The sequence below is a fragment of the Myotis daubentonii genome, chromosome 17, assembly GCF_963259705.1.
Source record: "Myotis daubentonii chromosome 17, mMyoDau2.1, whole genome shotgun sequence".
NCBI lineage: Eukaryota > Metazoa > Chordata > Mammalia > Chiroptera > Vespertilionidae > Myotis > Myotis daubentonii.
This window is the reverse complement of record NC_081856.1, coordinates 53374014-53388728: the sequence shown is the minus strand read 5'-3', so window position 1 is coordinate 53388728 and position 14715 is coordinate 53374014. Positions and strand designations below refer to the sequence as shown.

The 14715-nt window shown below is 63.6% G+C and overlaps 2 protein-coding genes across 8 annotated transcripts in view; one reads left to right on the top strand and one right to left on the bottom strand.

Moving 5' to 3' along the window:
* DENND3 (DENN domain containing 3) overlaps positions 1 to 14715 on the bottom strand; it is a 210458-nt gene that overhangs the window by 157316 nt on the left and 38427 nt on the right. The gene's annotated exons all lie outside the window — the stretch shown is intronic.
* SLC45A4 (solute carrier family 45 member 4) overlaps positions 1 to 14715 on the top strand; it is a 42229-nt gene that overhangs the window by 21685 nt on the left and 5829 nt on the right. For 3 of the 6 annotated variants that reach the window (XM_059672439.1, XM_059672440.1, XM_059672443.1), the window contains exons 2-4: positions 1585 to 1686; positions 2686 to 3302; positions 14302 to 14490. In XM_059672439.1, the coding sequence (XP_059528422.1) occupies positions 3059 to 3302; positions 14302 to 14490 (433 nt within the window). In that variant the 5' untranslated portion in view covers positions 1585 to 1686; positions 2686 to 3058. Of the gene's footprint in view, positions 1 to 1584; positions 1687 to 2116; positions 2270 to 2685; positions 3303 to 14301; positions 14491 to 14715 lie in introns of those variants that run through there. The other 3 variants (XM_059672441.1, XM_059672444.1, XM_059672442.1) reach the window with 3 other exon arrangements.

Here is a 14715-nt window from a genome sequence, read left to right as displayed (position 1 = left end):
AGGTGGACCCTGAGGCTTAGCCTCCCTGGCGGCGGGTCTGGAGCTGTGCAGTGGGAACACGGCTGCCTGTTGCCATGGCAGCCATAGCCTCACTCCTACTGGAGCGCTTGTGCGCACGACCAGGGCTGGGAATGTGGAGAAGGGGAGGAAAACCCTTGGTTTTTCATTGAAAAACAAGAAACCCTCCTACTCAGCCCATTTGCAAACCGAGGAGCACGGCGGGGTGGGGTGGAGGGACGAGCGCGTCTGTGTCGGCAGAAGGCGACTGGCCGCGAGTGTCTCCGGGGGGCAGCTTGCCCAGGTTCCGTGTCGTTTCCCCGAGTGGGCCTCTGACCGGGAAGCAGTCTGGGCCAGCAGTGGGATCTCGTGGGGTTTCAGGAAGTCACGGTGCGCAGGTGTCAGGGTCTTTTCTTCCTCAGTGAGGGCAGTCGGAACTCGCTGGGTCCGATGTTACGTCTTCCGGTCTCGGTCCAGAGCTGGCCTTCGTCGCCTGCGGTGTGTCTGGCTCCCGGCTCCTGTGCCCATGGCGCCTGGAGGCGCAAGGAGAGGTCGGGGTCAGGGACATCAGACGGGCCCCTAGTTAATCTCTTTAATAGTTAAAGCTGGCGGACGAGGGCAGGACCTGTTTTAAAGGCGGGTGTGCAACAAACAGCTGTGGCCACACACCAGCCACCATGGCACTGGCCGGAGTCCGCCTGCCCGGGCAGTGCGTGTGCGCCTGTGTCACGTGTGCAGGCGTGCTTCAGCCACATGCGACCATGTGTGACCTCCTGACCCCCTGCGGAGGGGTTGGTCACTGAAGGTGGCCACGCCACATGGAATGTGTGACTCCAGGCCGAGGCTCAGGCCTGACCCGAGTGCGGAGCCGGTCAGGATGGCCCTGCAGTCGGCTTCTCCACTGGCAAATGGTCGGAAGTCACATGTTTGGCATCACTTACCCTTAAATGAGAAACAGGACAATAGAGGAAGTTGTTGATTGCAGCCATTGTAGTTTCACTCATCTGAGTGCCTCTGCCCAGCACAGCAGCGCTGTTGCGAGCGCTCCCCGTGGGCAGTGCTTCTGGGCGAGGAGCCTGTCCTAGGAGTTGTCTGGTCTCGAGTGGGAGGTCCCGGGGTAGGTCACAGCGTCCCCGGCTGCTGCTTTTCAGCAGCTGAGGAGGCTCTGGTCAAGAACCCCCGCTTTCGGAAGGGAGCAGGCAGCCCCAGCTCAGCACGGCACTAAACGGGCTCCGCAGAGGCACCTGGCAGTGCTTCCAGTGCCCCCACTGCCGCTCCAGTGCCGCCAGCCTCCAGGGAGTCCGCTTCGGGGCAGCAGCCCTGGCTTAATGGTATCTGATCGTCCCCCTAAATGTGATGGCAACCCGCCACCCAGGTGCTTGGCTAACGGGGAGAGCGTGGCTAACGGGAAGGGCGCGGTAAGCTTCCCTTGCTTTTGGAAGTTTTGCTAAGTGTGTGGTGGTCTTGCGCTGAGCGCACCCGGGAGTGGGCTCCCAGAGCTGTGAGCGCGGGAGGCTGTGCACGTGCCCACCGTGCCCACCGCTGCTGACAGAATGCTAACGGTGTTTGTCGTTTCCGTCAATATAGATGACAGTGACGCTACCTGGGTAACTGTCCCCTGGGCCGCTGCGTGTGCACTGCCTGACAGAGGGAGCCGCTGCGTTAATGCCTAGACTCCTTAACTAACAGGTAAACCCCGCCACGCCCTCGCCGGTGCCTGGGACCCTCCGGGAGCGGGAGCGGCTGCCCCATCCCCTGCGTCCAACTCTTCAAGCAGCTGGCCGGGCGGGGCGCTGGCAGCTGGTTATTACTCTCTCATGCTCCCGAGGCCTTCCTGGGCTCCCACTGTGCGGCCAGGCTGGGGGGGGGCGGGTGGAGAATGGAAGGATGGCGCTGGCTGAGGGGCTCTCCGGGGAGCGACTCCCTGGCCTGTGACGGGAAAGGGGCCGGGGCAGTTCTGCCAGGCGGGCTGAGCCTTGAGAAGAGACTTCAGGGACTCGGTGGCTGAGTGAAGGTGGGAGGGGGTTGAGGGACATGGAGGGGCAGCAGGTGCCCTGCCTGAGCGCGGGTCCTTCCATCCCTCTGCCCCACAGACAGCGTCAGGGCAGGGACCTGCACTGCCCCAGACTGACAGGCTCCCCCCGTGGTGGCCATGTGGGCCTGGGCCATCAGAGGGACTCGGCAGGACTCAGGCTGGGAGCCACTGCGACGGGCCAGGTGGCTGTGACCAGCTGCTTGGGGCCGGCAGCCCTGACCGCGAGGCAGGCCACAGGTGGTTGGACACTCACCCTCGCGCTGAGCATAGGCCGTCCACGGCTGCCTCCCTCCTCCTCACCCCGTTCCCAGGGCCGGTTCGACATCTAGGAGCCCCCAGCCCTGAGGTGTAACTCTGTGTGGTAACTGGGTCAGGTGACTCACCACGTGGCTTCACTCCGCGGCTGTCCAGGCAAAGTGGGGACATCGCCCGGGACTCGCGGAGTCCGCAGACCTGTCGGCGGGGTCGCCGAGCCTGTGGCCGCTGTGCGCTGGGCGGTCTCAGCTCCTTGGCGAGCCCTGCTCTGCCTTCTTCTTGTTGAAAATAAGCCGCACGAACGGCCACGGCTGTGGGCCCGCCTCCCTCGCGGCCGCCTGGGCGCCAGCGCCTGGTTCTCGAGCGTGGCCTGACTGCTGGTCCTTCCTCTCTTGCAGATTAGCCGGTCGCTCGATGGGGAGCAACGGTGGAGCCCCTTCCCGTGTCAGCGCCCCACCTCTCCGCAGCCCCAGAAACCACGCCTGCACCCCCTCGGTCATGATGATGAAACTGGTATTAACTGAGTGGCAATTATGGATTTGTAACTCTCACTCGCAGTAACCCAGCAGCCACATGCTCAGAATCCAGCCAGAAAGCGCTCTGCCTCCTGCGCACCGTCCGAGTGGGAAGTTGTGCCGAGAGGAAGATAAGGATTGCTCGCTGGGGAACGCGACGGAAGCAGAGAGAGGAGACGTCTTAATTTATCCGCACAGATACGCGGTAGTGTTATTTACATAGTAGGGTAAGCAATACAGATCCGTTTCGGTGGTGATGAGAATGGCCCCACAGAATGCCGACTCGGAGTCCATGCAAGTCCAGGAGCTGCCCGTGGCCCTGCCCGAGCTGCGGAAGCCCGCAGGCGCCGGCCCCGAGCCCCGCGATGAGACCGTCAGCGAGGGCTCCATCGACCGCATCCCCATGCGCCTGTGGGTGATGCACGGGGCCGTGATGTTCGGCAGGGAGTTCTGCTACGCCATGGAGACGGCCTTGGTCACGCCCATCCTGCTGCAGATCGGTAAGTGCCGCCGCCGCCTTCGCTCCTTTGGCACGTGGAGCAGAACGAGGGCTGGGCGTGGGCGTGGGGACCTTGGGGCCCACGGCCTGGACCCCTCTGCTCCTGTCTGAAACCAGGGCAGGGGAGGGGACGGTCCCCTGATGTTGGGGTGGAATCAAGGGTTTGGGGGTTTGAATCAGTGCAGTTGGCGTTGATCCGTCCTGATGGTGCGTGCGACCCGCCCCTGGAGGCAAGAGGTGAGCCCTAGCGTGTCACATGGTGGGAGCAGACACCGAGCAGCCTGATTAAAGCCCTGCTGTCAGTGTTGCTGTCACCTGCAGCCTGAGTGTCGTGTGCATCTCAGGTGGTGAGGGGCCGGGTTGTCAGAGTCCTGGAGTCCGCGGTCCCTTCCACATCACCCCGCGGTCTTCACTTTCCCTGTTGTCGAAGGAAGTTTAACAACGTGTGATTTTCCAGCCTAGAAGAGGTTTGAGTAAGGGACCAAGCCATTTAAAAGCATAGTTTCATTCTAGAATTTCCCATGTGCTTGGTAAAGTATTTGTAAAATCTACTCATTTGGGTTTGGAAATGTCCCTTTCTCCCGATCGGCCTAGTCTCTGAGTTGGATCTGAAAACCGGAGTTTCTGCGTGGTGCTCGCGGGGTGGGGCAGCGGCCCGGGCCGGCAGAGAGCAGGGCGCATCTCCGTCCCCGCGGGCGTCGTCTGGAATTCCGCCTGCGCCCGGATGCCTGTAACCACACAGTGGTCCTTAGAGTGGGGAAAAAAGGCGGCCGTTTCTCAGGGCTGGACTCGCCTCCCGCTCCTGGGGCCGCACAGTGTCAGAGCTTTCATTGAGCCCGTTTCTTCAGCAGGTTGGCCCAGCGGCACGTGCCCTCGGCGGGCCTCCTGGGCCTCCTGATGGTCTCAGGTGAATGTGTGCAGGTTTCTGCTGGCGTCTTACCAGGGCTGGTCCCGCTGCGCGCAGTTCTTGTGCATTCTTCATGGAAGTCCTTGATCACATACGTGTTTGCCGTTTTCACTCTAGTCTGTGGTTTCCCTTTCACTATCTTAGTAGGATCTTGAAATCAGAAGCTTTAACTGTAGATGAAAACTGGCATGCCAATTTTTTTCTTTTTTTGTTGTAACTAGAATCTTGGCCTGGCCCCGGTCAGGATGGTGTCCTCTGTGTTTTCTTCTAGATGGTTTGTAGTTTTAGCTCCCACAGTGAGGGCTGTGACCCACCTTGAGTTGGTGTGTATGTAGAAGAAGAGTTGAAGGGTCTTTTCTCACATCATCTGGGGAGGGGGGTGACGGGCAGGGTCCTGGGCGCCCTCCTCACCTCTGACCTGGAGCTGACCCTCCCTGCCACCTGCTCTTGCTGCTGTCCTCAGTGTAGGAATTCCCCCGGAGGAGAATTCTCAGGCCCCAGGCTCGTCTTGTACAAAGGAGATCCAGCAGAGGGGAGGGTGTGGCACTGGGCAGGACCCCCAGCTGTCGGCCCAGCATCCAAGGGCAAAGGAGGCTCCCGCAGACCCAGCCCTCCGCACAGGCAGGAGGTGAGGTGCCGGCCACTTCACGTGCCTGCGGCCCGTGAATGGGGTGAATGGGGCGTCTCAGACTTAGAATCCAGTGCGAGTGGGGGTCAGTCTTGGGAAACTCTGGGAACAGCCTGTCCAGCCCCTCTGGGGCCTGTCGCCCGCTGGCAGAGTCTGTTCCCACACAGCCTTTCCCGGGAAGGAGGCGTGTGGGCGCCTGGCCACACACACTCATTGTTTTCTTCTGGTTCCGGAAGTAGCCCCGAGGGAAAGGAAAATCCTATAAAGAAGAAAGGATGTCTCGCTGCCTCGGGTCTGACTAATGAGCTGGGTTAAGGCTGAGATGACTCCTGCCCGCCCGGCCTGGGAGTCGTGACCGGAGGCATCCTAGCCGGCAGGGTGCCTGCGTTCTCCCGGAGCTGGCGAGGCGCACCTGCGTTTTGTGTCCGTCCGTCTGTCTGTCTGTCTGTCTATTAAAAAGCCAGGCTCTTCCCTCCCGTTGTAGCCTAAGGAGAACCAGGGCCCCTGGGGTTTGGGAGAACTGGACGCCCCTCTCTTTCCTGTGAGAAAGCCCACCCCAGAGAGCACAGAAGGGCCAGTGCCCCCCAGTCTCCTCCACTCGGGATTGGGCAAAGGGCCTGGAGGCCGGCCAGGCAGGAGCCAGGTGACTCCGAGTCGCCCATACAGCCCACCCCCGAGAGCCAGGTGCAGCCAGTCTGGCACGCCAGCTGATTGGTGGGAACGCACAGGGCGGGCAGTCACTGCCAGCTGATTGGTGGGACCGCACAGGGCGGGGCAGTCACTGCCAGCTGATTGGTGGGAACGCACAGGGCGGGGCGCATGGACAGGGGCCTAGTGAGCGCTCAGAAGGAGAGGATCATGCCGGCCCACAGTCGCGTGCATCGTTCCGCGCGCATGTGCGGCCACGTGTGTAGAGGGCCTCTCCGTCCTGCCTGACACGCGGCCACCTGCTCCCCGGGTGTGCAGGGTGCTGCTCGCCAGGGGTGTGGTGAGGTTCGCTCCCTTCCCTTGTGCCGGTGGGTCTGAGGCAGAACTCGTGTTTACCGTGTGTCTTAAGCTCAGGGCAGCTGCTGTGTGAGGTTCCCGGGGCTCCCCTGGCCTGGGGGACCGTGGTCCAGCGGTCGGTTGCTTCCTGCACGGAGAGTGCTGGGCTCAGAGCCGCCCCAACGCACCCGGGAGCTCTGGCGAGTGAGGAGGCAGGTGCGCCCAGGGCCACCACGGTGGGGACGGGAAATGGCCCATGTGGGGAGGGGGTGCCTTAAGACATCAGTCTCAGTGAAACGACCCAGACACACAGGACAGATGCGACGAGACCACCTGTGTCAGGTCCCCGGAGTGGTCACCTCCATGGAGACGAAGGTGGGGGCGGGGCGGGGCAGCGCCCGTGGAAGGTGGCGGTTCTGGAGGACGAGGGTGGGGTGGCGCCCGTAGCGCCCGAGCTGGCCGTGGGCCTGAGTCGGGTGCGGCCCTTTTCTTTGCCAAGGCCCAGGTGGGTATGTCCAGCGTCACCCGAGGGCCATGCAGACTCGCCAGTTAAGTTAGCTGCTGTGTCGTCGGGCACTTAGCTCACCCTGTGCCTCGGCTTCAAGGGCGGACGGCCCCGCCCGGTCCGAGGGGTAAAGTTTACACTGTCCTTTTGCCACAGTTTCTAAAATGTGAGAAAGCGTTGAATGGGCCATAGGCTGTCCACAGCCTGATTGCCTGCTGCCTGGAGACAGGAAGCTTCAGGGGCTCCTGGCCCAGGCTGCCCACCCTCACCCCGTGGGAGAGAATCCATGGCGTGGGCACGCTGTCCTTGCTGGGTCCTCCGAACGCAGTCAGACCTGCGTGGAGGCACGCCACGGCGGGGCAGCGTGGGCGCGTGGGCCTTTCCCGGAGCCTCCCGCCCTGACCAGAGCGAAAGCCGGTGCGCCGTGGCTGTTTGGTGTGGCTGGGAAGTCTGGATTTCCTCGTTTCAGATCATTGTGTTTTAGAAACAATGACATGTCAGCGGTCGTTGTTTTTCCCAAGGAGTTGGGCCTGTTCTTTCTTCAGCCTCTGAGCTGTACCTGGGTGCGGGGCCAGCGGTCGGTAGATGAGGAATGAGGCTTGGGAGGATGCGCAGTGGCTCCAGGTTGGGAGGCTGACAGGAGGCGGTGCCTGGTGTGGGTGCTCCGCTGGCCTGGGCAAAGGCTGTGACCTGTGGCCTGCAGAAGCAAGATTAGGAGGCACACTTATAATGCAGGCCACTGCCCGAGCCTGGGGGACAGCGGGAAAAGGACAGTTCGTGCCAACCGGGCACAGCGAGAGGGGAGGCTGCATTGAGAGATCTGGGTCTTGGCAGGCAGGGGTCTGATCACAAGAGGCCTCATTTGCCACACCAAGGAGGTGATTTACAGAGAGCTCTGGGCCATTCTGCACATACTAACACTAGTGAAGAGCAGTGGTGTTGAGCAGTTTTAATAGGGCTGTATTGTATTACAGCAGCTTTCAAACTTGCTGGGTCATTATAATCTTCCAAAATTACAGTAATGACAGAACATGAACTGTGTACTAGTACATACACAGGGGAATTACAGGCGACAGGAAAAATTGTACCAGAGAAACCAGTACAGTACGTGTCCACCGGCGAAGCATGTTCCAGGTGGCAGTGGTTTTGTCCTGAAAAGTGTCTTCCACCGACACGAGCCGTCTAAGTGGGAGGGGCGCACCTGGCGGGGAGTAGGTGGGTGGGTGGGTGAGTAGGTGGGTGGGTGGGTGGTTGAGTAGGTGAGTAGGTGGGTGGGTGGGTGGGTAGATGGTGAGTAGGTGGGTGGGTGGGTAGGTGGGTAGGTGGGTGGGTAGGTGGTGAGTAGGTGGGTGGGTGGGTGGGTGGTTGAGTAGGTGAGTAGGTGGGTGGGTGGGTGGGTGAGTAGGTGGGTGGGTGGGTGAGTAGGTGGGTGGGTGGGTGAGTAGGTGGGTAGGTGGTGGGTAGGTGGGTAGGTGGGTGGGTGGGTGAGTAGGTGGGTGTGGTGAGTAGGTGGGTAGGTGGGTGAGTAGGTGGGTAGGTGGGTGGGTAGGTGGTATGTGGTGAGTAGGTGGGTGTGTGGGTGAGTAGGTGGGTGTGTGGGTAGGTAGGTGTGTGGGTGGGTAGGTGTGTGGGTGGGTAGGTGGGTGGGTGGGTAGGTGGGTGGGTAGGTAGGTGAGTAGGTGGGTGGGTGGGTGTGTGGGTAGGTGGGTGGGTAGGTGGGTGGGTGGGTAGGTAGGTGAGTATGTGGGTGGGTAGGTAGGTGAGTAGGTGGGTAGGTAGGTAGGTGGGTGTGTGGGTGGGTGGGTGGGTAGGTGGGTGTGTGTGTGGGTGGGTGGGTAGGTGGGTAGGTGGTTGTGTGGGTAGGTAGGTGAGTAGGTGGGTGGGTAGGTAGGTGAGTAGGTGGTGAGTAGGTGGGTAGGTGGGTGGGTGGGTGGGTGGGTGAGTAGGGGTGGGTACCCAGGGCTTGTGCACTATTGAGGAGCCTCGCAGAAAGGCGCTCTGAGAAGCTCCCGCCTGCTGTGGGGACTGGAACCATGGGGTCCAAGGGCTGCTCGCAGCCCTGGATGAGGCAGATCACGAGCTGGGAAGCTGGGTGGTCAGGGCTGGACGAGGGGAGACCAGGGCCACTGGATGCCGCCTACGGGAGGGGGAACCGCTGTGGAGAGCCTGGGCGGGACCTGCTGAGTCAGTTTCAGGCCGGCTCTGTGTGACCGTGAGTCCTCTCCGCGCCCACGCGCTGCACTTGCTGTCACTGTGGCTGTGATGGGAGGCGCGCTTTGGGCCGCAGAGCTGTGCCCCCGGCATCTGACCCTCAGCTTTCTAACGGCCCATGTGCCTCTCCTGCACCCTGACGGCACCCCTAAATGCAGGGGCAGCACCTGCGAGCCGAGAGGGCTCTCAGCTCACTTCCTGTCGGGTTGCTGGGCCGCTGAGGTCAGGGCTGCTGCTGGGGTGAGTCTGGGGCCAGGGACACGCCTCGCCCTCGCCCCTGTGGCTCTGGTGCGCCTGCATCTCCGGGCCCTTCCATTCACCTTCCCTGGGAAGGGGGGTGGCACGTTAGCCATCCCCCGGTCAGTGGGCAGGACAGCCACCCAGCAGCTGGGAGGGAGGACCAGGCCAGAGCTCACAGTGACCTGGCCAGGAGCGTGGCTTCCATGTCACTGGGTCTGAGGCCACCTGGCCATCTCGGGCCCTGCAGGGGTGACAGGGTGAGGGAGCCCTGCAGGGGTGACAGGGCGAGGGGGCCCCGTGGCGGTACAGCCCTTCCCGACCACGCCCCATCAGTTGTGTGGCCTCTGGTCTCCCTCACCTGCTGTGGCCTTGGGGACGCTGGTCTCTGGTCCAGGGGTTCCTCCCCAGGAACTGGCCTGGCCCTCTGTGCTTGGCACTGTGATCTGTCTGCTTCCCAGACCGAGACCTCTGCCCTCTCCCAGCCAGGGCCATGCCTGCCCTGTGTCCACTGCTCTGTCCGGCCGAGGCTGTGGCACTTCTTCCGCCACCTCTCACCCCTCCGCCTCGCACTCTCCGGTGACCCTGCCAGGCCTCCGGTGCCTTCAGCCTAGAAACGTGAGCAAGCGACTGTCCCTCGGGAAGGCGGGCAGCGGGGCTGGGAGCGCAGGTGGGCGCCCACGCACCTGCTGGGCTCATAGGAAGGAGGTGTCTCTGCCGCGCCCTCTGCTTGTCAGGTGGTGGGTTGGGCTGGAAACGGACGCGGCCCAGGCCGGGTCTCTGCTACTTGGTGGTCCCCGCAGCGTGACAGGCGGGGTCCTCGGCGTCCTGAGGCTGCCCTCCACCTGGATTGTGGGGCGCTGGCAGGCGCGGGCCACTTGGGCAGTCCCTGCCGGGTCTGTAGTGGGAGGTGTGGGCGGCGGGGCAGGGGTGTGTGGGGGGCGCGGGGGGGTGTACAGGTGGTGTGGGGGGGCAGGGGTGTGTACAGGTGGGGGGGCGGGGGAGTGTGAGCGGGGCAAGAGGTGGTTGAGCTGCGGCAGTGCTGGGCTCTGGTGGAGGGGAGGGGCGGGGACCCAGGCTTCTGCCAGCAGGTCGGTGATGGGGTGTCCTCCATGAGTGAGGGGACCCAGGGGAGCTCTGGGTTTGGAGTGCGGATCAATAGGTTCTGGACGTGTTGAACTTGCAGAGCCTTCATCCTCCTCCAAGGCTGGGCCGCAGGGAAACGTCCCGTTGGCGGCGTGCTGGCTCTGGGACCGACGCGGCTGCAGGACTGAGCGAGCAGGCTGGGCGCTGGGTGGCCGTGCACTTCCTGCTCTTCAGGGAGCCTTGCGACCTCCCGCAGAGGGCCATGCGGTCCGGGTAGTGCTGGGCAGCCTCGCTGTGTCGTCGTAAAGACGGTTGCTGGTTGCAGGGCTCCTGTTAGAGCCGCGGAGGGGGTGCTGGCAGCAGCGGGCGGGAGCAGGAGGCCGTCCCCCGCTTTCCAGCCGGTCAGGGTCCCCTGCTCTCCGGTGGGTTAGGGTCCAGCTTGATTCTCGCCAGTGGGCCCAGCCCTTGTTTAAAATAGGACCAGGCCTCACCCAGTGTTGGGGAGCCCGGGCTGGGGCTGCCAGCGGCCGGCCCAGTTATTCCCTGGAAACCACCTCAGGCCTCGGCCACGTCAGGGAGGGAGAAGGGTTCTTCTACCAGAAGAACGACCAGGGGACCCACCGGGATGCCGCTCACGGCGCCCACAGGCGGCCTGACGGTGCCGTCTCCCCGACGCCAGGGGGCCTGCGGACCGGGCTTCCGTTGTCTGCTCCTCCTCACTGGGGTGAACGCTAACTTTGGGGGAGCACAGCTGGGTGCTGGGCACCCGTGTCATTCCTCCACCCCTAGGCCAGCCAGGCCCAGGCCCAGGCGCATCCCTGGCCACAGGTTCCCGCGCCCTCCTCACAGCATGCTGCTCAGGGGGCCTCAGAAAAGCATGCGTTTACGTCCCTTCTTTCCATCCCTCCCTCTTCTTCCTGGTGGCTCTGGAATTCTGGAACATTCCTGCAGCTCTGGGCCCTGGCTGCAGCTGGAGGTGTTGTCTGCCCCCTGGGCCTGTGCAGGCAGACCGCCTGGGGCTGGGGTGTGGCCAGGGGCAGGGACGGTCTTTTCACGGCTTCCTTCATGGCCGCGGGTGGTGGTTCCCAGCTCCATTGACTCGCATTCTTCAGTCACCAGGCTCCTGAGCGGTTCCCACCGGGAGCCGTTCCCAGGAGCTGCCGTTGGCGTGGGGAACAGCTATCTGGATGGGCAGCCCTGCCTGTCTGCTGAGGGGCTGCTGTTCCCACCGCAGCCTTTGTTAAAGCCCCAGCACCTTCCGCCCGCCCCGCCCCCAGGCCGTTATCAGGAGAGGCCGTGAGGAGCGGAGCCCCTGCACGTGACCGTGGCTGCCGTCACCGTGACCTCACTCAGCCTGCGGGCGAGGGTGACACACGGAGCATTTCCTGTGAGCGCGGGGCCTTCCTGGTCCCACCATTGTTGTTCGGCTGGTGCCTGGAAGAAAACAGAAATTATTTACTGCGGCCGCCTTGTTTGTTCAGAGCCGGGCTGGGAAAGGCCGTGGCCACCGCGTCCCAGCGCCCCCGCGGCCGGGACGGGACTGTTCTCACCGCCGCGGGGGCGTCCGGACGGCTCACGCACAGCTCAGGACGGCGCTGGGGACGTGAGGGAAATGGTTACTCTCCCTGCCAATGTTTGGGCGTAAATAGTGTCACCCGGTGCCCCTGTGCCATTCCCAGCCCCGGGTGCCCATGGGCCAGGCCGCTGCCCAGCAAGTCCCATAACCGCGCCCTCTTAGCTCAGGTGCGGCTGCGCCCCGGCAGCTGCGGCTCCTCCAGCCTAGAAGGTGCTGGCAGGAGAGCCGGGCAGAGGAGAGGCAGGTGCTGCCTGTGCAGGAGCCGCTGCTGGCTCACCGGGCGCTCAGCAAACTTCCGAATGAGTCCTGTAGGTTGGGGCTTAAAGGGTGTGACTTCTCAGAAAGATCCAAGTTCCTCGTCTGTCTGTGAACCTGTACCTGGAAGCCATACCCTCCTCGCACTGCCCCCGGGGGTGCGCAGGGCACAGTCCCCGCCCATTGTGCCCCCCATGGCTGCTCAGGAAGGCGGAGCCGTGCCAGGCTGTGCTGGGGGCTCGGTGGGGTGGGTCACGGAGTGAGGCTGCCCAGGCCGCCGCCCTGGCCTGGGGGAGCGAGGGAAGTGCTCTCACCTGCGGGCGGCTCCCTGCAGCCTGAGCACTGCGGGAGCTCGGGCCGAGCGTGTGGTCCCAGAAGCACAAGCGCCGCTCCCCAAAGCCGTCGCCCCACAGCCTCTCAGGTGCCTGTGAAGGGGCAACGCGGGCGTCCTGCCTCCAGCCCTGCGGTCCCTCACGGGCGGGAAAGCTGCCTTCAGGTCGTCATGCAGCTGGCCCATGTGTGTCCACGTCCCAGCGTCCACTCGGGAAGAGCACGGGCTTCGTGCCAGCCAGACCCTGTGCGTCTCTTGCTCGGTTGGCAGGGGGCGGAGGGGGGGGGGGGCGGGCAGGCCAGTGAGCGGCAGCCGGGCCGTCGCACAGCGGACACTGAGGACAGCGGGCGGCAGTTTGCATCTGAGCTGTGGCCAGGCTCAGCTGCTCCTGGAGGCAGAGCCCTGAGCCCGTAGGCGCCTTCAGGAGCTCGGGCGCAGAGGGCGCGGGGCCGGCGCTCCTGCCACCAGGCCCCGCTGCAGCCGGCGGGAGGGCAGGGCCGCGGTGCCCCACGCGCACACGTCTGCGAGGAGCCGCCTGTCGCTAGGCTGGTCGCGTTTATTAGTCAAGTCGTGACGTTTAAAAATCCCAACAAAAGTCCCCGGCCGGTGTAGCTCGGGGTTGAGCGTCGACCTAGGAACCAGGAGGTCACGGCTCGATTCCCAGTCAGGACACAGGCCCCTGTTCGGGCTTGACCCCCAGTGGGGGGCGTGCAGGAGGCAGCTTGCTCTCTTTCTCATCGTGGATGTGTCTCTCCCTCTCTCTGAAATCAATAAAAATATGTGTTTAAAAAGTGCCCCGTTCTTCGGGAAGTTTGCGCGGTTATTTGTGAGAAACGCGGTGCTGGACAGCATGTCTCGTGGGACGTGGGCAGTGTCAGCGTGGCCACAGCGGCCGCTGTCCTCACGGCCTGACCGGTGGTGAGAGGCGAGGATCCAGGGCCTGGGACCAGGGCTCGCCAGCGGGACCCTCCGCGAGCTCGGTGCCTGGGCCTGGGACTCCCTGCAGTTCTGCGTGGCGTGGGGGCCGGAGGCGCCTCGATCCTGGGCGGAGTGAGCGCACGGGTGCTTCGTCCACTCGGTGATTTCGAAAGGCGCCTCCTGTCCTGAGAGCGAAGTCCTCCCGCCCAGCAGGAGGTGCCCTTGGCCGTGGGGAGCGTCAGCCCAGTGCCTCCCGCCAAAGCGCCCGCTGCTCTGTGTGTCGCCTTCCCTTCGACGAGCACCGTGTGGGAGGCGCAGGGTCCGCGTCTGGCTGGGTTGTCCCCAGCCACCCCCACCCTGGTCAAGAACGGGACCTTGAGCCCGAGCCCCAGCGGATGCTGTCCTGTGCCCAACGTGTGGGAGGCTCCGCCGTGCTGTTGGGTGACGCTGTGGCTTGTTCATCCCCGTGGCTGTGGTACTCGTCTGGGGATGAAGGCACGACACTCGTTTCCCGTCCCCTGTGGGCACTGGGTTTGGGTGGTAGGACGCCAGCGTGGGGGTCAGTGTGCATAGACCTTGGAGTTGGGCAGCCCTGGGCTTAAGCCCGAGGGCTCTCGGTTTCTCACTCTGCGACCCAGGGCAGAGTGCCTAACCTCTCTGAGCTTCAGCTTCGCCATCTGTAAAATGGGCACACATCACCCAGCCCCACAGGCAGGACCTGTCCTGACAAATCCCTCACCGTCCGGGGTGCACATATGCGACCACGTGTGCGCCCAGCAGCACCTGTCCCCAGGCTTCCTGAGCAGGGACCGCAGACTGATTGGGCTGATGAGCCTGCACGTGTCTGTGTGCCCATGTGTGTGTGTGCCCACATGTGTGATGGTCGAGTGTGTGTTTGCATGCCTATGCATGTGACGGCCACCCGTCCGTGTGTGTGTGCACGTGCCTTCCCATGTGATGGTGCATGTCTGTGTATTCCTGTGCGTGATGGCACGTGTGATGTGTGGGCATGCCTGCACCTGTGACAGCCCATGCATGTGTGATGTGTGCGTGTACCCGCATGTGTGACGGCATTTGCATGTGACGGTGGTGTCTGTGCGTGTGCGTGCCCACGTCTGTGCCTGCGTGTGTCCTCTGTGGTGGCCACATATCTGCGTGTGCGTGCCCGTGTGTGTGACGGCACATGTCTGTGCAGGTGTGTGCCTGCCTGTGACGGCGGTGTCTGTGCGTGTGCGTGCCCACGTCTGTGCCTGTGTGTGTCCTCTGTGGTGGCCACATATCTGTGCGTGTGCGTGCCCGTGTGTGTGACGGCACATGTCTGTGCATGTGTGTGCCTGCCCGTGACGGCGGTGTCTGTTGCAGGCCTCCCGGAGCAGTACTACAGCCTCACCTGGTTCCTGAGCCCCATCCTCGGCCTCATCTTCACGCCTCTCATCGGCTCCGCGAGTGACCGGTGCACCCTGAGCTGGGGCCGGCGGCGGCCGTTCATCCTCGCCCTGTGTGTGGGTGTGCTTTTCGGGGTGGCCCTCTTCCTCAACGGCTCTGCCATCGGTAAGTGCCCCCCGAGCGGAGAGGGCCTGCCCCCAGTGAGGCCGCTCAGTGGTGCCCGGGCCGGGCTGGCAGTGCCCGCGGCGGGTGCCTGGCGGCCGGGGCTGTGGGAAAGCCCCGGGAGCCCGTTCACAGGGCGGCGCTTCCTGGTGGGCTGTTTGCTTAGCGCGTATCCGACCCACGTCCTGTTCCCAGCGTTAGCTCAGAAATTATCTTTTCCTTTTCCCG